The sequence below is a fragment of the Gopherus evgoodei genome, chromosome 6, assembly GCF_007399415.2.
Source record: "Gopherus evgoodei ecotype Sinaloan lineage chromosome 6, rGopEvg1_v1.p, whole genome shotgun sequence".
Classification (NCBI taxonomy): domain Eukaryota; kingdom Metazoa; phylum Chordata; order Testudines; family Testudinidae; genus Gopherus; species Gopherus evgoodei.
The window spans coordinates 135,719,565-135,740,478 of NC_044327.1; the positions used below are offsets into that span (position 1 = coordinate 135,719,565).

Below are 20,914 nucleotides of genomic sequence, written 5' to 3' on the forward strand. Positions count from 1 at the left end.
TGCCAGAAGCTGAGAATGGGCAACAAGGAATGGATCACTTGATAATTCCCTGTTCTGTTCATTCCCTCTTGGGCACCTGGCATTGGCCACTGTCAGAAGACAGGATACTGGAGCTAGATGGACCTTTGGTCTGACCCTGTATAGCTGTTCTTATGAGCTTCTTTGGATCAGGCAGCCTGGAGGTTCTCTAACTGGGTTCTTATATGGTGCCCATCTCCATAGTATCAGAGCCCCTCTCGGCACCCCTCTGAGACAGGGAAGTGTTCTTTCCAATTCACAGATGGGGTAATTTAGGCATAGAGGAATTAAGTGACTTTCCTGTGGGCAACCAGGAAGTCTATGACTGAGCTGGGAAATAAATGGTCAGTCCTGCATTGGCCAGGAATTAGACCAGGTAACCTAATACCAGCAAGTCTTTCCCCGCTGTGTCTCTGATTCATACTGTACCATGTAATCAGGGCGCTGCTCATACACACTGAACACAAGACACTTTGTTTTCTGAAATGCATATCTTCTTGTTGCAGATTTTTGCGTTTTTAGCTCTGATGTGTTTCATCCTGGCCATTGGAAACGGCATCTGGGAACATGACAAGGGCTATTACTTCCAAGTCTACCTGCCCTGGGCAGTTGGCGTAAACTCAGCCGCCTACTCTGGGTTCCTCATGTTCTGGTCTTACGTGATCATTTTGAACACCGTGGTGCCGATTTCACTCTACGTCAGGTATGTGACTGCCCTTTGTGTTACAGTGCCTGCTTGAAAGAGTTTTTTAATATTCACCTTCGCAGAGAGCAGTGCTTTCCACTTCTGTGAGTGCATTACAGAGCTGAGCTCTCAGCAAAATCAACTCTGCATACGGCTGCCATCTAGTGAGGATACCTGATGGCACGGGGTCCCACCATGCATCTGTATTGATTAGTGCCCTCTGTAAGAGCACGGACTTCACCACGCGGTCCTTCTGTGCTTGAGTCAAGCCCTTTCGTCCTCCCCCAAAACCACCATGTTAGTTCTTTGAGACTGAAATGGATTCATTAGAATAACTCTAAACCACAGAGATGTCCCTTCGATGGGTGGTTTTCTGCCACAGCCCTGCATGGAGGTTGGTGCAGAGCTGGCTTCCCCAGGAGGAGCCCCAGAGATTGTGTGTCTCGGAGTTCCGCCGTCTGCAGTGTGCGAGTTATGCAAACTTGGAGCAAAGGCCAATGTGATTAAGCAGGGATCCCAGACATCTAAGTGTGTCCTTCCAGAAGAGCCCCCACCTAGGATGGGCTTGTGTTTAGAAGACAGGAATAGGTATCAGAAGTCCTGGGTTCTGTGCCCAGTTCTGCAGCTGGTGACCGGATGTGCCACATTTTCACCATCTGAAAGTGGAGCTAGGAATAATATGTATTTCACAGCAGTGGCTTCGAAGCGTAAGTAATGAGCTTGGTACCATTGGTATTCCAACAGCACTTAGAGGACTCTGGAGAATCCACTGTGCTAGGCACGGTGCAAGCAGAGTAAATGACAGTCGCTGTCCCGGATAGCTGGTGAATGGGTGGGCCAGACGCATCTGTGAAGCAATTTGAGATCCTCAGATAGGAGTTGCTAGAGTGAGACAAAGGAGAGGGGTTCATTTATTACCGTTTACATCTCACTTTTCAGAGTTTTGCGATTTATTACAGTGGGACCAGGATTTGCTTCTCAGTATTTAGCATAACATTCCTAGAGGTGGTGTGGGGAGGGATTATGCTGTCAAACCACTAAGCACAGGGCTGAATTATGGCTGCTGGTTTTTCAGTAAGGCGGCTAGGGAGGGTGAATGATGGCACTTGGGATTAGGAGGTTGGAAGTTACATTCTGGAGTGTATTTAGAGCATGCACAGAATTCATTCTTTTCCTGTCCAGTAGTTCACGCTGACAGTGAAATGGAAAGTCAAGTTGCTTACGTATGAATAAATCTCTCTGATTACATTAAATCACACGAGAGCTCACTTGCTCTGAAGGTCAAATTGCCTTGTTCAAGCTTCTTCAGAAAGGCCACCATTTCTGGCTCTCCTGCACACTGCACGCTAATTCAGGGGGCATCCTAGCTTTGCCCAGCTGAGAAACCCATTAAACCCATTCAACCTGAACACTGCACCACAATGTGCAGAAAATGAAGCAGATCAATGCAGCTGCATTCCCCTTCGGTCTGGAGCTGTGCCCTACACAGGCTTCAAGTCCCAGAGTGCAGTGCTGCTGGTTAATCACAGCAGGGTTAATGGGGCCTTTAGAGTCCTGGGGTGGGATTCACCTCTGGGCACTGTTCACACCACTGCCCTCCCTCAGGGTTTCTGTCACTGAAGTGCAAAGCCTGCTCCCAGGAAGGACTAACTCAACCACACCCTCTCCCCTGTCAGTACTGCCCAGTTTGGGGCAGGGCTGGCTGCCTCTTGCCCCACACCCAGGGGGTATTTTTGCAAGCCATACTTTCGGCCACCCAGGCCCTCTGCCTGGCTTATACAGACAGCATTGAGTGCCCATATAGACTGGTCACAGGTTAGGAGAAGGCAGCACTATCTCAGTCTCTCTGAAGTGCTTGTGGCTGTGAAGCTTTTGAAATCTATTCTAAAAAGGTACTAAAAACCCAGAAGGAACCTGCACTTCGGTCTAGCAGCTGTTTTCATGGTGCTTGTCATAGCAGCTTTAAAATGAATGTGACCTGCAGCCATCGCAGGATGGTCTGTTGGATACACCAGCCCACCACAATGCCTGGATTCCTGTCCTAACTGCAGCTGCTGGCCCTAAAGCTGAAGAGAGAAGATCCTGTTCCCTAACCTAATGAATGTTCCATCATCTTCTCTTTCCCTTGTCCCCAGTGTAGAGATTATACGCCTGGGCAACAGCTTCTACATTGACTGGGACCGTAAAATGTATTACCCGCTGAACGATACGCCAGCCCAGGCCCGCACCACCACCCTCAATGAAGAACTGGGACAAATCAAGTACATCTTCTCGGACAAAACAGGAACTCTCACTCAGAACATCATGGCTTTCAACAAGTGCTCCATTAATGGGAAATCCTATGGTACAAACCTCTCTGCTTTCCCTCCCTATACCTTCTGCCAGATCTCTCCTCTCTTCTTGGGTCACAGAAATGGGATACCATAAGATATCCAGAAGAAAAGGACTTGTAGGAAGTGGGGGAAATTACTTTAATAAATTGTACCATATGAAAATTACTTAACCCATTTTCACTGCATTAATCAAAGTCTGAGTGTTGTTCTCTCTTTCCATCGTCTGCCCATCTTGTCTCTATTTACTGTCCACCAACCCACCACAATAGGAAGGCATTGCATGTGCATTTTAGAAACCAGTGGAAACTGTCCCCGGAAGATGGACACTCAAGTCTCTCTCCTACTATTTAGTTAATGGGCTTCTTCCTTGGATCATGCTACTGGGGCATCTTCTGTTCCGGGTCTTTGAGGAAAACCACAGTAGAAAGGATGAGTGCTGGATTGTGACCTGGAGATATTAGGTTTAGGGCTGTTCCTTGGAAGCATGCTCTGGAGGGATGGGTCAGCTGTTGAGAAGACTGCCCTCAGCTCTTGGAGGCGACACCGGGCTCTGCTAGAGGTGCTCTCCAGAGGATCATAGCTGAGGTGCAGATCAACACTGGCTTCTGAGTGTTGGCCTATTGCATTAATACTTTGTGAGTTCCAGAGCCATGAAGGAGCTATGGCAGGGATTGGGGCTCCAGTGCAGGGGTGCGTCACATCTGTAATATTCTCTCTCCAGCGTGTACCATTTAAGAGAGAGGTCACTGTGCTGTGCACCACCTGTAGCTTCCCGGTGAGCTTATCTGGATTGGATGAGTTGCAGCAGTGTGTGCTGGAGGTGATGAATTCATGAACCACTGTGGCCAGGTGACTGTCCACGAGGAAGAGATGAAGCAGTATTGCTATCTGGAGAGGGGAAGAAGGGGCTTTGTCTAGTATGACCCCAGAGCTGTGCCCTGTCTCCAGTGCCAGAGGGGAGAGGGCAGAGGCCCTCGGAAAGGTGGTATCAATCATTTCCTGAAAGCATTTCCCTCTGCCAGCTGACTTCCTCAGTGCTTGCTGGGTTCAGTTTGAGCCAGCTGGTCTTCATCCAGGTTCCTGTCCCCTTTGGAGCCTGTCAGTTGCTTGGGTTTTTCATGTGCTCTTTAATCCCCTTTAATCACATTGCAGGCAGGTTAACGGAGAAGCTGTTTGATCAAATCAGCTGGCTGCATGATGGTGGGTGGCAGTTCTATCAGCATACCCCTCCCTCTGAAAGAGCAGTAAAGCTAACCCAAACTCCTGCAGGGAAACCTTCCACACCTGCTGAGAAAGTGGCTAAGTGTTTCGCCTCCTTCCTACAATGCAGAAGAATCCACTCTTGCCTAGGGCATTTTCAGCAGTTCTCCAGTGTCCGCGATCGCCATCGCTTACGGGGTAGGAACGAGCAGGATGCTGCTTATTGCCCCATGCTGTGGACTCGTGCTCTGGGCAGGGACGGTGGGAGAATGTCCCAGTGCTCTGTTGTGCCTTTCATACTAGGCAGCAAAGTCTCCTTCCTGGCCCAGCTTCTGACTCCCAAGGGATGTGCACGCTCAGCTGCAGTGTGTGTGTGACCTCGCTCTGTGTTTGTAACCTGCAGGTGACGTGTACGACATGGCTGGGCAGAGGACTGAGATCACTGAGGTAGGTGGTTAGCTGCCAGCAGGTTCTGTGTTCTCTGCCACCCTGCTGGTGTAGGCTCCAATGGACGCATGCCATACCCCACCCAGGTATAACATGCACCCCGCACACACACCATCACCGACAGAGGGGAGCCCTGCATTGACAGGCCTCCTGCGATCTGCCAGAGCCTGGCTCTCCTCCTGTGGACCTGGTTCCAGCTGTGGGGGGCTGGCTTCCTGAGGCGCTGCGTGCCCACCGTTCGCTCCCTTGAACTGGGGGCTCAGCACATGTGACCAGCAGGGCCTGGGTGTTCATTAAAAAGTGGAAAATTTGCAAATTGAAGCAGATGAGTGACAGTGGGGCTCTGCCCACACCCCAAAAAACCGGCATCTCCAAAGGCTGCACCTTTTTTGAAACCTCAAACATTAGAGATCCTGAAAATGAGCAACGAGGATCCAGCCAGTTCCCACTCTCTCAGGCAGCAGAATGTGAAGGACTTATTTGTTGCGGAAGATTACCCAAGTGCAGGGGAGCAGTCGTAGGGGAGGGGATCACTGGGAGTGTGGGGGCAGTCGTAGGGGAGGGGTTCACCGGGAGTGTGGGGGGAGGGCAGTCGTGGGGGAGGGAGATCATCATGAGTGCGGGGGGCAGTCGTGGGGGAGGAGATCACTGGGAGTGTGGGGGTAGTTGTAGGGGAGGGGATCACTGCAAGTGGGGGGGCAGTTGTGAGAGAGAGGGGATCATTGGGAGTGTGGGGGGCAGTCGTGAGGGAGGGGATCACTGGGGGTGTAGGGGGAGGGCAGTCGTGGGGGAGGGGATCACTGGGGATGTGGGGGGAGGGCAGTCGTGGGAGAGGGGGATCATCGTGAGTGTGGGGGGGCAGTTGTGGGGGAGAGGGATCACCCTGAGTGTGCGGGGAGGGCAGTTGTGGGAGAGAGGGGATCACTGGGAGTGCGGGGGCAGTCGTGAGGGAGGGGATCACTGGGGGTGTTGGGGGAGGGCAGTCGTGGGGGATGGGGATCATCGTGAGTGGGGGGGCAGTCGGGGGGTTGGAGAGCCCTCTGAGCACGGTGAGGCAGTGAGCTGCCCGGCTGACCCTGCGCTTCACCTTTGCAGCACACAGAGAAGGTCGATTTCTCGTACAACCGACTGGCCGACCCAAAGTTCGTGTTCTACGACCACAGCCTGGTGGAAGCCGTGAAGCTGGACGATGCCGCGACACACGGGTTTTTCCGGTTGCTCTCGCTGTGTCACACCGTGATGCCAGAAGAGAAGAAGGAAGGTGAGTGTTGCGGAAGGCACCGATACGGCTGTCACGGCCTGTACGTCGCAGCAGTGTGCTGGGCCATCACTTCCCTCAGACGCTGCTACGGGTCCACTGGGAAATCACTGCAGAGAAGGTGACCAGATGTCCCAACTTTATAGGGACAGTCCCAGTATTTGGGGCTTTGTCTTATATAGGAGCCTATTACCTCCACCCCCGTCCCAATTTTTCGTGCTTGCTGTCTGCTCACCCCATCTGCAGAGCGCTGCAAATCCGCAGAGATCCACTTTATATCCGTGGATACCCACGTTTGCAGATGTGGTCGAGTTGCCAACTTTCTAATCAGACAAAACTGAACACTCTTGCCCTACCCATGCTCCTGCTCCTGCTCCACCTCTTCTCTGAGACCCTGCCCTCCACTCTATCCATCCTCCCTCCGTAGCTCGCTCTCCCTCCACTCACCCACTTTCACTTTCTTCTCTTCTGCAGACTAAACAAGCCCAGTTCCCTCAGCCTCTCCTCATAAGTCATGTGCTCCAGCCCCCTAATCATTTTTGTTGCCCTCTGCTGGACTCTTTCCAATTTTTCCACATCCTTCTTGTAGTGTGGGGCCCAAAACTGGTCACAGTACTCCAAATGAGGCCTCACCAATGTTGAATAGAGGGAAATGATCACGTCCCTCGATCTGCTGGCAATGCCCCTACTTATAGAGCCTAAAATGCTGTTAGCCTTCTTGGCAGCAAGGGCACACTGCTCACTCGTGGCAGATTGGATGTGGATCCATGCGGATGGCAGATTGGAGGTGGATCCAAATTTGTTTATCCACACAGGGCTTCAGAGTGGCGGTTCTCTACTGAGGATTCGTGGCCCTCTGAGGGGGCTGTGGTTTCAGGGAGTCCCTGCTCAGAGCCCTGAGCCCCAAGGGGGCTGATGCCTGGAGCACCGACCCTGGTTTCCCCTTCGCGGAGCTCCAGGCTTTGGCCCCACGGGACCATGGCCCCCCTGAAACCGCTCATGGCTCCCCAGGAGGCCATAGATGCCTGGTTCAGAGCTGCTGCTCTAGAAGGTGCTGGTGCAGATTGGATGTGGATCCAAATGTTTGTATCCACACAGGACTCTAATCACCTGAGTCAGTGTGTGGCTGCTCATTAGCTAACATGGCTCTGCAGGTGCCTTGTGGGGAGAGGAACCCAGGAGACTCCCAGGCCTCGTGGCCCAGGGGAAGGACTGGCAGGACCGGCGCTAGGGGTTTGAGCGCCCTAGGCGGACGGCAATTTTGCCACCCCGTGCGCTGGTCCCGCGGCTCCGGTGGAGCTGCCGCAGTGGTGCCTACGGAGGGTCCAGTGCTCCGTGGCTCCACTGGAGCTGCCGCAGTGGTGCCTGTGGAGGGTCCGGTGCTCCGTGGCTCTGGTGGAGCTGCCACAGTGATGCCTGCAGGAGGTCCACCGGAGCCACGCGAGGAGCCAACCGTCCGCAGGCACCACTGCGGCAGCTCCACCGGAGCCATGGAGCACCGGACTCTCCGCAGGCACCACTGCGGCTGCTCCACCGGAGCCGCCTGCCACCCCCTCCGGTAAAATGGCGCCCATCAATTATTCTGGCTCCCTAGGCAGTTGTCTAGGCTGCCTAAATGGTAGCGCCGGCCCTGTGGGCTGGCCAAAGTGCAATAACTACTCCGAGGAGTGCAAAGGGTCTGCAAGCAGAGCCTCTCAGAGCCGATGGGAATAAAGCCACACGCTGCGTCCTCCCTGCACCAGTCAGCAGAGCTGAGCTCATGCAAGGGGCGGTGCCTGCTGCATCCTGACAAATGGGGGCTCATTAGTCATGCTAATCCCGCGCTCCTGTCCCCTCAAATTCCATCTAGAGCAGAGTTCCCTTGCCCTACTGAGAGCTGTGGCAGTCCTGTCCTTTGGGAGGGCGTCAATACCAGCGTGGATGGTACCTGGGGTGTTGAGGAAGCTGAGCAAAGGAAACGTTCCTGGCAGTGAGATCCCTTGGGCTGCGGCATCTCCCAAGCGGAGGGAGATCCTTCCACTAGATGGAGGCTAGGAACCAGTCTTGCACTGGCTCTGGGGAATGGATTCAATGGGACGTAAGGGAGCTTCTCCGTCCCTAACGTGTGTCAGCCTGTGGCCTGTGGAGGAGTGTGTCTGTGTGCGGGTTTTATTGCATCTGGTTGGTATACGGATGGACGGGAGATGAGCAGTGGCTATAGAATGCCTCAGCCCTTGTGTTTGATTCACATCAGGAGCAGGGTGATGATATCCAGGACTGAGATGAACATACATTGTTTCTTCCTTGCATGGCAGGTAACCTGGTGTATCAGGCCCAGTCTCCAGACGAAGGAGCCCTGGTCACTGCGGCCCGAAACTTTGGCTTTGTGTTTCGTGCGCGGACCCCTGAGACCATCACTGTGGTGGAAATGGGAGAAACAAAGGTCTATGAACTCCTGGCTATTCTGGACTTCAACAATGTGCGCAAAAGGATGTCTGTCATCGGTGCGTTCCCATCACTCCCCTTCCACTTTTCTGCTCGGTCAGCCTCTCCAACGTGTCCTCCTTTTGCCTGGTCTCCTTTTCTGTGGCCAGCCATGCAAGGTGTCCAGATACTACAGTGATTAGCGTGGTGTAAATGTATTGATAGAGTGGAGGTGTCCAGGAACTTCACTCGGAGCAGGGCTAGGTCTTCATTGTCAAGACTTCTCTTGGCATCTGGATATTAATGTCCTTGCCCCCCTCCCATACTACAGGCTTCAGCAGTGCGTCTGCTCAGGTCACGAGGAAGCAATGCGTGCTGGGCCTGCAGTCTGTGCCGCCACACCTCTGTATTAAAGATGGGAGTGGCTGCATTGTCCTCCATTCTGTGCAAAGCAGGTGTGAGCCTCACCCCTGGTGGGCCGAGTTTGAATGTCTCTACACACACTTGGCGTGATGGCTGCCAAATGCCGTCACCTGAGTTTTGCAGAACTTTTGTTCCCATCGCTTTTAGTGCGAAGTCCGGAAGGTGACCTGACCTTGTATTGCAAGGGCGCTGACACCATTGTCTATGAACTGTTGGATTCTTCCTGTGGATCCCTCAAGGAAGAGACCATGGAACACTTGAATGTAAGTGCCCCCTGCAGGGGAACCCCTCTGCAGATAACGGGAAGGGTGGGAGTCCCCTGTTCTCTGGGAGTGTCTCTGATGCCACCATTGGAGCTGGGAATGGAACCAACAGTGAGGCTGAAAAGTGGATGATCTCTAAAGCAACCCTAAAGGCATGTCCCTGGGAGATCGGCAAATAATGTATAACTTACCATGGAAAGGAAAGAGTTATTCTGTAAAGACTCAGGGGGCCATTGCCTGAAAAACACGTTCATCAGCTTCTTATATTTAGTCGTGTTTTGGAGTCTGGATATTCAGGCAGTTGGTAACGGGCTACTGAGCCTTTCGTCTTTTTAAATACAGCCCAGGTCAGCAGTAACCTCAGATCTGACCATTGCTCTTAGTTTTTGTGTCTTTTGCTAGTTGCTCTTCAAATGCTTTTCTGCTCTACCTAATTCTGCTTGTACACGTGACTTGCCAGAGTTGAGGTTCTTTTCTATTTTCTCAGAGGTATTTGCTTTCCAGTTTTGAAAAGGTGTCTCTTGTCTCCAACCACCTCTTTTATTCTTTTGTTTAGCCATGGGGGCATTTTTGTTTGGGATATACATAGAGCTTGAGCCTCTATTATGGGGTTGTTAAAAGTTTCCATGCAGCTTCCAGGCATTTCACTCTTGTGATTGTTCCTTTTAATTTCTGTTTAACTAGCCTCCTTTTTGGGTAGTTCCCCTTTTTGACATTAAATGCTACCATAGTAGGTTTCTTTGGTATTTTTCCCCCATAAGGAAGTTAAATTTAGCTCCATTATGGTCACGATGACTTAGCTAATCACCTCTTGGATCAGATCCTGTGCTCTACTTAGGGCTAAATCAAGAATTGCCTCTCCCCTTGTAGGTTCTAGGATTAGTTGCTCTAAGAAGCTGTCATTTATGGTGTCTAGAAATTTTATTTCTGCCTCCTGTCCTGAGTAGACATGTTCTTAATGAATATGGGGACAATTGAAATGCCCCATTTTTATTTGGTTTTCTGTTTTTGTAGCCCCCCTAAGCATTTCACAGTCACTGTCACCATCCTGGTCAGGTGATAGTACGTTTCTGTTATACTCTTATTTTTGGAGCATGGAATTTCTATCCATAGAGATTCTGTGGTACAGTTTGATTCAATTAAGATTCTTACTATGTTTGACTCTGTGCTTTTTTTCCAATATAGGGCCACCGCCATATTCCCACCTCTGTGACCTACTCTGTCATTTCTGTATATTTTGTACCCTGGTATTAGCATGTCCCACTGATGATCAACATTCCAAGTTTCCGTGATGCCTATTATACAGTAACTCCCCACTTAATGTCCTCTCGCTTAACGTTGCTTCGATGTTACGTCCCTGCTCCATTACAGAACATGCTCGTTTAAAGTTGTTCAATGCTCCACTATAACAGCATTTGGCCGCCTGCTTTGTCCACGGCTGGCAGCCCCCCATCAGCTCCCCTATGCCCCCCCTCCTCCGCTGGCGGACCCTGTGGATCAGTGCCTTTTCCCTGCTTCCCCCGCCAATCAGCTATCTTGCGGCATTCAGGAGGCAGGAGAGGGAGGCTGCACACTGTGGACAAAGCCTGTATATAATGCCTTTTGTCTGGCAAAAAAGAATTTCCCTGGAACCTAACCTAAAATAATTTACATTAATTCTTATGGGGAAATTGGATTCGCTTAACATAGGTTCGCTTAAAGTCACGTTTTTCAGGAACATACCACGTTAAATGAGGAATTACTGTATCTATATCCTCTATTAATACCTGGCACTCAAGTTCACCCATCTTAGTATTTAGACTTCTTGCATTTGTATATAAGGTGCAATTAACAAGATAATATCTGTTGGGGCCTATGCTCATCCCCAGATGACACTGGCCTCTGCTGGTGCAGTGCAGAGCCCAGGGCCCCAGGTAGTGGAAAGCCTCCCAGGAGGGGTTACACTGGCACAAGTGTCTGCAATCCCTGCTCTGCCGACGGCCTGCAATGAGATAGCATAGTCCCAGCACAGTGAAACAGCAGCCAGGGCTGGAGGAGGAGGTGCTGAGGACGCAGCACATTTCATAGGCAGCTGCAGCTGAAAGCTGCCCTCCCCCAGCGGAAGCCACAGGAGGAGGATGGTGGCTATACCACCTGTCCTCCCCTGAGGGAGAATCTGAGCTTTCCAAAAGAGAACCTTGTTGTTGGGATGGTTACAACGAGCGTTGGGGTCTAGATTTTCAGTCACTTATGCGGTGAAGGTGCCGATGTGATTGCTCATTGAAATGATGCATGCAATGACTGTTGTTCAATGCAAAGAAAGCATGCAGTCATACCAACGCATGGACGCAATTCTGAAATTCTGGGAGTAGCTCTTTTGCGTGGGTTTTACGTAGGCCTCATCCAAATACCAGTGACATAGATGCCATGGTAATGGAAAACTTTAGAGTCAAAGTGTAGGAAAACCCTTTGGATTTGGTCTTGTATGCAGGGCTGGCTCCAGGCACCAGCGCAGCAAGCAGGTGCTTGGGGCGGCCAATGGAAAGGGACAGCATGTCCGGCTCTTCAGCCCCAATTCAGCGGTGGGTCCCTCAGTCCCTCTCCGACTGAAGCGGCAGTAGAACTGCTGATTGCGGCTTTTGTTTTATTTATTTTTTTCCACTGCTTGGGGTGGCAATAGACTAGAGTTAAATACAGATCTGTTCAAAAGTAGATCTGGATTGCCAGTTGCTGGTGAGTTTAAAGCGTTAGATGCAAGTTGCAGAAGTTGGGTTGGCATCTTTTGGGTGAGAGGGTGTTTATAAATAGCACTCCTTGCAGATCAAGCGAGAAGAGTGCTCCACTGCATGGACCTCACCTATCCCACCCATGTCTTGCAGGAGTTTGCAGGAGAAGGCTTGAGGACACTAGTTGTGGCCTACAAAAACCTCCAGGAAGACTACTTTCAGGAGTGGCACAAACGTCACCATGAAGCAAGCACTGCCCTGGATGGACGGGAGGAGAAGTTATCTGAGTTATACGAAGAGATTGAAAAAGACTTAATGGTTGGTCTTTCATGGAATCTGTGTCAAGCTATGGGCAGGCAGCCGGGAGGTTGGTTCATCAGTAAGCAGATTGCTATGACTTTACATAGGTTGTGTAACTAAATTGGCTTTGATCATGGCAGTCCTGGGTTTTCATTGACACCTTGGTGAGCAGCCAGTAGCTGGCTGGGAACAATTTTATATTAACTTATGTGGTTGTCTGATTAGGTGACTTGTGATGGGCGAACACATTAGAGTTTGATGGAGGTGATATTTCATAGATGCCCCTTGTATATTTCAAGCAGTTGAACTATTATTCCTCCGACTTCTAAATGATGAGCTGTAAGAGCCCTGTCCTGAGTAGCTCCTGGGTCCCTCTGCATTTCTGGAGGAGCCTTTACTCTGTTCTGTCTGCCTGGGAGGAGAGAGGGGTGTCCGCAGACAGTTTGTGTCAGCTTGAAGTGAGTGAAAGCAATGACTAAACTGTGATCTGCAAGCAGGGTTCTCCTGTGAGTGACGCTGCTGCTTTTTGAGTGCCCGTGGCGTTCACCTGTGCGTGCTAGCTGTGGGGAATGAATGAAAAGAAGATACATGCCCTATCTGAATGGAAGCGATAAAGCTTTTGCAGTCACAGCAGCTCTTATGAAATCTTGGAAACTCTACAGCTGCTTTGTCATGCTCTCCAAGAAGGTTTCGATTTCCTGCTGTGGGCCTGCGTGTGCACCCTGTGAGGAAAGGACTCTGCTTGCAGGAAGGAACTGGGGGAGGGATAGCCCAGTCGGTGAAGGAGAGAAAGGAGAATCTGGTGTGGGGGATGCTGGCAGGGAGGCCATGAGGAAGTAGGAGGGTCCTAGGTCGTGCAGTCTCACGATCCTGCTGAGAGCTGAGGACAGGAGGTTTTCTGTGCAGTGTCAGTGACCTGTAGAAGGAGCTGGGAGGCAGTAGGGGCGGTCATGATGGAAAGTAGGGATGGAATCTGGTTAAGTTCAGAGATTTTAATAACACATGTTCAGCTTCATGCTGATTGTATTCAAAGCAAAGGGGAGAGTCCTGGAAAGGAAGCTATTCCCCTCCCCATTCCAGATCTGAGCAGGCAGGCAAAGGCCAGCAGAACTCCTGACAAGGCCCATGGGGTTTCCCCACCATCCATGCACAGTACCAGATACCAAAGCTCCATGGTGCTCCACTACAGCCACGGAGAGAGCCTGGCCACAGGAGAGCTCAGGCCTTCGTCCCATGCCCTGTAGCCTCAGTGTGTTGGGAATTCATGAGCACTGTGTGCGCTCTATTGAGCTCTGCTTGAGGAGGACCGAAACGCTTCCAGACGTTTCAAAAGGCAGTGGAGGTCTTGCAGCTGCCTGGGTGAGAGAGGCTTTCACGTTACATCTATGACAGCCCGGGGTAACTCAGCACCAGGCTGCTCCTGCAAGCAGTGCCTCAGAGCAGACCTTGCTCTATGCCAGGGGGGCAAGTGGGGCAATTTGCCCTGGGCCCTGCAGGGGCCCCCATGAGAGTTCTTTCGGGGCCCCTAGAGCGGGCTCCTTCACTTGCTTTGGGGGTCCTGGAAAACTCTTGCGGGGCCTGGGCCCCTGGAGCTTCCTCCGCTCTGGGTCTTCAGCAGCAATTCGGCGGCGGGGGGTCCTTCCGCCGAATTGCCACCGAAGACCCGGCACTTCAGCGGGGTGGCCCTGCTCTATGCTATGACAAGCAGGACTTGTTTAGTCTTTTTCATCTTTTCTTTTCCATTCCATGCTTCCCTCACCTGATCACTCACTAGCCGGTAGGTTAGGCCACAAGGGATGTGGAGCAAACTCCACATGTAACTGACTTAATAAGATATGGTTCAGAGATCCAGGTAACGGTCAGCATGGGTCACAGCTCTGCATTCTGGAAAGGCGAGTGTGCTTGCTGTTACATTCTCTCTGAGTCCAAGGAACCATACAAGAACAGCTGACAGAGGAGATGTCTGCCCTTCAGGATAGCAGAGGGCTCTAAAACATAGCGTAGGAGATTTTGGTCCTGAAGCACCAGGCAGACTCAGGCACTGGCTCAGAGCCTGAGACCTGAACTCTGAGCCTCCCCCAACAGCAGGTAGGAAGCTCAGTGATCGGCTCTGCCTAAAAACCTCAGCTAGAAGCTAGAGCCGAAATCTCATTTGCATCTCATCACCACCTCCCTGGTCCACGTATCACCAAGATTTGAGGTTAATGGGTCTTCCCAGCAAGTAGAGAAAGAGACTCTTAAAAAGGTTTGTGGTCTGATACATCTGTGTGGACAATATTGCTGTGTGTAAGTTACCGTGCCGTGCTGCTGCAAGTGCAGGGCGGGTGGGAAAAGAGAGAGGCCTCCAGTCCCATAAGCAGGTACCTGAGTGATCTGTGCAGCACATGGGTCAGTGGGATTGGCACAAGGGTTGTGGGACCGGTGCCTGATGTGTATGATAAACAGAGCTGAGTGGAATCCAGCCTGGGCTGAGCCCCAAGCACTGTGGGCGCTGCTGGGTGGTCTGCGCTCTCCTCTGGTGCTGACCACTGGGGAGCTCACCCATTTCCCTCTGTCTTTGAAGCTGCTAGGTGCCACGGCTATTGAGGACAAGTTACAAGATGGAGTCCCCCAGACGATTGAAACCCTGACCAAAGCCCACATTAAAATCTGGGTTCTTACTGGAGACAAGCAAGGTAACGGGGATGGTCTAGGACAGACACGCAGGGCTATCGGCTGCTGCCTCTGACTTTCCTCTCCTCTCCTCTCCTTGGATAGGCTGTTCCCTCCATTGCCTGCATCCCGTTTACTCAGGCAAAACTCCATGGGTCTGAATGATCAGACCCCCGGTGAGTCCTGAGGCTGTGGGCACAGACAGCCCCCTTGGGCACTCCAGGCTGTCTTGCCACCCGGGAGAGCCGGCCTTTGTTATAGATGGTCCCTTACCCCAAAAATCAAAGCACTATTCAGGTTACTCCCAGCCCCAAAGGACCAGTCACTTACCCCAGGCCAGTGGTGTCTTAGATCTCTCACCAAAGACAGCACTTATAGCCAATCCTGTAATGAACTAGTTAAAGGTTTATTAACTAGGAAAAAGAAATTAAAGTTGTTTACAAGGGTAAAGCAGGTAATGATGCACATTAATGAGTTACAGTCCTAGGCCTAGTCGACACTACACACTTACTTTGGTATAATTACATCACTCAGTGGTATGAAAAATCCACCCCCCGAGTGATGTAGTTACGCTGACCTTACCCCGCAGTGTAGACAGCGATATGTCAGCGGGGAAGCTCTCCTGCCAACATAGCTACTGCCTCTCGTGGCGGTGGAGTTAAGCCGGTGGGAGAACTCTCTCATTGGCTTAGAGCATCTTCACCAGACATGCTACAGCTGCACAGTGCGCCGATGTCAATCTGTAGGCTGGACCTGCCCTTAGGTTCCAAAAAGTAACAGAAGCTGCTGTAATGTGCAAGCCCTATATGTCCTTAGGGGTAACCCAAGCTAAGCAGCTTGGGGATCCCTTGCTTATGCTTAGAAATGCTGCCCTCTCCAAATGCCAAGCAGCATGGGGATACAGATCCTTCTGGTCGGGGATTTTACTCCCTTCCCCCACAGTTCATGCCCTGTAAAGGGACATGGGCTTGCGTATTCCAAGGGTGTGTGGGGAGCAATCCACAAAGTCTCCTGTCCAATGATGTCCCCCAATGGTTCATCTGGAGTCTATGGGCGTCCTTGTGTTGGGGAGGAGACACCCCTAGCGGTTCACTGGTGTGTCACACTTGGTAACGCTCCTCTCCTGACTGTGGGTGTCCATTGTCGTAGCAAACACTTCTATAGCTATCAGGAAAACCCTTCCCTATTCCCTACAACACTGGGTGCAGCTATTACCAGTGAGATCAGCGCCGGCAGCAACTCGCACGCAGTTCATAAAGGCCAAACGCCACACACTTCCATGGAAACGTAACATCTGTTCTAGCAATGCCAGCGCTCAGGGGAGCCAGGGGGGTGCCCACCTGCGCATGTGTCAGTGTTTTCAGTGAGGCCTCGTGGCCTTGGCCTTGGCATGAGCTGGCACCTGGACTCACCACAGCATTTTCCTGTGGAGCTTCGTTTTCCCAGCAAGAACTAAACAAGAGATGGAACCACACACCCTATAGCTGCCCCTCTAGTCCTCATGACCCCCCCACCTGCATCTGGCGAGCTGGAGAGATCGTTTCCATTACGCCTTTCTTCCCCAAAGAGGCCAAATGGATTTTTGGACTTGGGTCAGATTCTTAGCTAGCGTAAATTGACATTGTTCCTTCGATGTCAGCAAGCTCAGGATCTGGTCCTTTTTTACCTTCAGTCCTGCTGAAATCCAGCCACTTCTCGGGCACAGGGCTGAAGGCAGCACCTGGCAAAGCAGAGCAGGCAGGAGAAATGCCCTCCAAGGACATAGGGCAAAAGGCTCCTCAGAAGTGCCCTTGTATAATCAGTGTCCATGCACAGCAGACGACCCACACGCAGTAAATTGCATGGGAAAGTCAGTGCATCCACTTCAGCAGCATAAAGAACTGAGTCTCTTGTGCCGAGGTGTCAATCTCTGTGGCCCTAGGAAGCCCAGTCGTTGTGAGCCTGGTGCTAAGACCATCCAGCCAGACTCTCTGGTTCCTTTCGAACTGACAGATCTATGTGGCCCAGACCTCTCTCTGCTGAGATGCACAGTACTTATCAGTCATGGAAATGGCCCAAGAGAGTGCAGGGTGGCTGGATAATCGACGTCATTCCTGTCTGAGTCTGAGTGAAACTGTTGATTTTTCCAGAGACTGCCGTGAATATTGGCTACTCCTGTAACATGCTGCATGATGACATGGAGGACGTTTTCATTATTGAAGGCAACACCTCTGAGGAAGTGTTAGATGAACTCAGGTAAACAGCCAGATTGTGCATCGCCATGTGGTATGTTTGGCATAGAGAACTGGAGGGTGTTTGTGCCATTCAAGCCTTCTGTCTTCATAGGATCATAGACATGGAACAAAGGACCTCAATAAGCCATCTAGTCCGGTCCCATGCACCGTGGCAGGACTATATATTATCTAGACCTCCCTGACAGGTGTTTTTCTAACCTGTTCTTCTACATCTCCAGTGACAGAGATTCCACAACTTCCCTAGGCAATTTGTTCCAGTGCTTATCCACCCTGATGTCTAACTTAAATTTCCCTTGCTGCAATTTAAGCCCATTGCTTCCTGTCCTTTCCTCAGCGGATAAATATGTACTTACAGGCTATTATCATGTGCCGCCTCAGCCTTCTGTTCTCCAGACTAAACAAACCCAATGTTCTCAATCTTCCCTCATAGGTCATGTTTTCTAGACCATTATTCCTTGTTGTTGCTTTTCTCTGGGCTTTCTCCAATTCGTCCACATCTTTCATCTAACATAGTTCACCAAAAGTGAACTTTAACTCTAGACCGGCTGTCTCTGAAAGGTCTGCTCTAATTTAGCCAGCGGAGATGGGCTTGATTCAGGAATCACGGAGTGAAATTCTGTGGCCTGTGCTATGCAGGTCCAACTAGATGATTACGAATTGTCCATTCTCGCCCTAAAATTGATGTAAAAAGGGACACAGCTGACCACTCTGGATCGTCATGGGGTCTGGGGTCACAATGCCTTCAGTTGTGGACATAAAGTGGTTCTCACTGCGCCAACAGGTCATCCTTGTTCTGGTCCCGTAGCTGGATGCTTTTCTCAGCTCGTCTGTAGGGAGGAGCCAGATGGAGCCCTGTGATCTTGGGAAGGAGAAGGTGGTGGTCAGACAAGGAATAAAGAGATTGTTTTTGATGTCTGATGATGGGGGCCTAGGTGGGGGGCCGGTGTCTCAAAAGGCACTACCTGATGGGAGGGGTAAAGGTAGCTTGAAACCATCTTTGTGCTTCATTGATTCTGCCTGCTCCAGACAGGGCCGCTCAGAGGATTCAGGGGGCCTGGGGCAGGGCCAGGTCTTTGGTGGCAATTCAGCGGCGGGTACCTCTTGAAGGGAAGGACCTGCTGCCGAATAATGAAGCAGTGGTGGTAGAGCAGCCTAAGTGCCGCCGATCGTGGCTTTGTTTTTTCCTCTGCCGCTTGCGGTGCTTGTACTCACCAGGCGGTGCTCCAAGACTTCGGCACCACTTCAGCGGCGAGTCCTTCAGTTGCTCTGAGTCTTCACTGCACTGAAGGACCCACCGCCGAAGACCCGGAGCGAGTGAAGGGCCCGCTGCCGAATTGCCACCAAAGACCCGGAGCGAGTGAAGGGCCCGCTGCCGAATTGCCACCAAAGACCCGGAGTGAGTGAAGGGCCCGCTGCCGAACTGCCGCCAAAGACCCGGAGCGAGTGAAGGGCCCGCTGCCGAATTGCCACCAAAGACCCGGAGCGAGTGAAGGGCCCGCTGCCAAACTGCCACCAAAGACCCGGAGCGAGTGAAGGGCCCGCCGCCGAACTGCCGCCAAAGACCCAGAGAAAGCGAAGGGCCCGCTGCCGAACTGCCGCCGAAGACCCAGAGAGAGCGAAGGGCCCGCTGCTGAACTGCCGCCAAAGACCCGGAGCGAGTGAAGGGCCCGCTGCCGAACTGCCGCCAAAGACCCGGAGCGAGTGAAGGGCCCGCCGCCGAACTGCCGCCAAAGACCCAGAGCGAATGAAAGACCCGCTGCCGAATTGCCACCAAAGACCCGGAGCGAGTGAAGGGCCCGCTGCCAAACTGCCACCAAAGACCCGGAGTGAGTGAAGGGCCCACCGCCGAACTGCTGCCAAAGACCCAGAGAGAGCAAAGGGCCCGCTGCCAAACTGTCGCCAAAGACCCGGAGCGAATGAAAGACCCGCTGCCGAATTGCCACCAAAGACCCGGAGCGAGTGAAGGGCCCGCTGCCGAACTGCCGCCAAAGACCCGGAGCGAGTGAAGGGCCCACCGCCGAACTGCTGCCAAAGACCCAGAGAGAGCAAAGGGCCCGCTGCCAAACTGTCGCCAAAGACCCGGAGCGAGTGAAGGGCCCACCGCCGAACTGCTGCCAAAGACCCAGAGAGAGCGAAGGGCCCGCTGCTGAACTGCCGCCAAAGACCCGGAGCGAGTGAAGGGCCCGCTGCCGAACTGCCGCCAAAGACCCGGAGTGAGTGAAGGGCCCACCGCCGAACTGCTGCCAAAGACCCAGAGAGAGCAAAGGGCCCGCTGCCAAACTGTCGCCAAAGACCCGGAGCGAGTGAAGGGCCCGCTGCCGAACTGCCACCAAAGACCCAGAGCGAATGAAAGACCCGCTGCCGAATTGCCACCAAAGACCCGGAGCGAGTGAAGGGCCCGCTGCCGAACTGCTGCCAAAGACCCGGAGCGAGTGAAGGGCCCACCGCCGAACTGCTGCCAAAGACCCAGAGAGAGCAAAGGGCCTGCTGCCGAACTGCCGCCGAAGACCCGGAGCGAGTGAAGGGCCCGCTGCCAAACTGCTGCCAAAGACCCAGAGCGAGTGAAGGGCCCACCGCCGAACTGCTGCCAAAGACCCAGAGAGAGCAAAGGGCCCGCTGCTGAACTGCCGCCAAAGACCCGGAGCGAGTGAAGGGCCCGCTGCCGAACTGCCGCCAAAGACCCAGAGAGAGCGAAGGGCCCGCCGCCGAACTGCCCCACTTTCCCCCCACTCTGGGCGGCCCTGGCTCCAGAGGCCAGTACAAGCTCCAGGGGCTGCTGTAACTTCCAGTGGCCACCCCACAGCTTCCTATGGGCTACTCTGCATCTGCCCCAAGTAGCCCCTAGGCTGGGTGCTTCAGGGGCAGGGAATCCTAAGACCCCATGTCCTTGCCAGACACTGGTCTGTCACTAGAGGAATTCTCCCAAGGCCACTCCAGCCCTGTGTTCTGCCAGAGTCCTTCAAAACCCTCTGCAAGGAGAACGATACTAACAAGGGGGAACATGGTTTTCTTTAATAAGTTTAAGAAAATAACTTACATTTGTTTCTGTATTTTTAAGGACTGCAAGGAAGAAAATGAATCCGGATTCCTTCCTGGACAGTGATGATATTATCAAGTTTGAAAACCCTTCCACGAAGTCAAGGATCTTACCTGAAGAGCAAGCGAATGGGGTGTATGGCCTGGTTATTAACGGCCATAGCTTGGTAAGGATGGTTTAGAGTGCCTGCTGCCGCCAGCAGTGGAAGACAGCACCATTTTTGCTATGGCTAACTGCACAGCATCACATGACACGTTGGTTTGTGTGCATGGAGGGTCATTATTGACAGGGGCAGCTCCAGGCACTAGCACGCCAAGCGCGGCAAGCCACGAGGGGCACTCTGCCGGTTGCCGCTAGGGCGGCAGGCAGGGTGCCTTCGGCGGCTTGCCTGTGGAAGGTCTACTGGTCGCACGGCTTTGGTGGACCTCCCACAGGCATGCCTGTGGAGGGTCCACTGGTCCCGCGGCTTCAGCAGACTGCAGGAGGTCCGCCGAAGCTGCGCGACCAGCGGACCCTCCGTGCTTGGGGCGGCAAAATGTCTAGAGCAGCCCCTGATTATTGAGGCTTGCATATAACATTTTGTTAGGTGAGGTTTTGGTGCATTGAGGCTCTTTTGGAAAGTGGTAAAAACTATTGCTGTCAATAGCAGGGTAAAACTGAATCACGAGAAGGTCTCTCCAGCTGAGCAAGCCTGCTGCTGCTGATGGGAGGGACGCGGGGGCGCTGGTGACTCACACTTACTGTTTTTGGAAGAAAGGAAATCCGGGCTGCTGATTTGCTGCCTTAAGTGGAAAGGGCAGCTGGCTTGCTGTATGGCTCGGGGGAGGAGGGAGTCATGTGGATTCCCTCCGTGAATGTCTGCAGAGAAGACATCAGAGCACAAGAAGCACATTCTGTAAGCAATGGGAAAAGGCAGAAATGTGTCCCTACCTGCCAAGCAGCGGCAGAGGGATGAG

At 52.4% G+C, this 20,914-nt stretch overlaps 1 protein-coding gene across 4 annotated transcripts in view; it reads left to right on the top strand.

Moving 5' to 3' along the window:
* Positions 1-20,914, top strand: part of LOC115653584 (phospholipid-transporting ATPase FetA-like) — a 124,614-nt gene that overhangs the window by 71,324 nt on the left and 32,376 nt on the right. For 2 of the 4 annotated variants that reach the window (XM_030567032.1, XM_030567033.1), the window contains exons 12-21: positions 525-721; positions 2,839-3,047; positions 4,640-4,683; positions 5,779-5,944; positions 8,236-8,424; positions 8,915-9,030; positions 11,889-12,053; positions 14,599-14,710; positions 16,817-16,922; positions 19,980-20,124. In XM_030567032.1, coding sequence (XP_030422892.1) covers positions 525-721; positions 2,839-3,047; positions 4,640-4,683; positions 5,779-5,944; positions 8,236-8,424; positions 8,915-9,030; positions 11,889-12,053; positions 14,599-14,710; positions 16,817-16,922; positions 19,980-20,124 — 1,449 coding nt within the window. Of the gene's footprint in view, positions 1-524; positions 722-2,838; positions 3,048-4,639; positions 4,684-5,778; positions 5,945-8,235; positions 8,425-8,914; positions 9,031-11,888; positions 12,054-14,598; positions 14,711-16,816; positions 16,923-19,979; positions 20,125-20,914 lie in introns of those variants that run through there. The other 2 variants (XM_030567036.1, XM_030567035.1) reach the window with 2 other exon arrangements.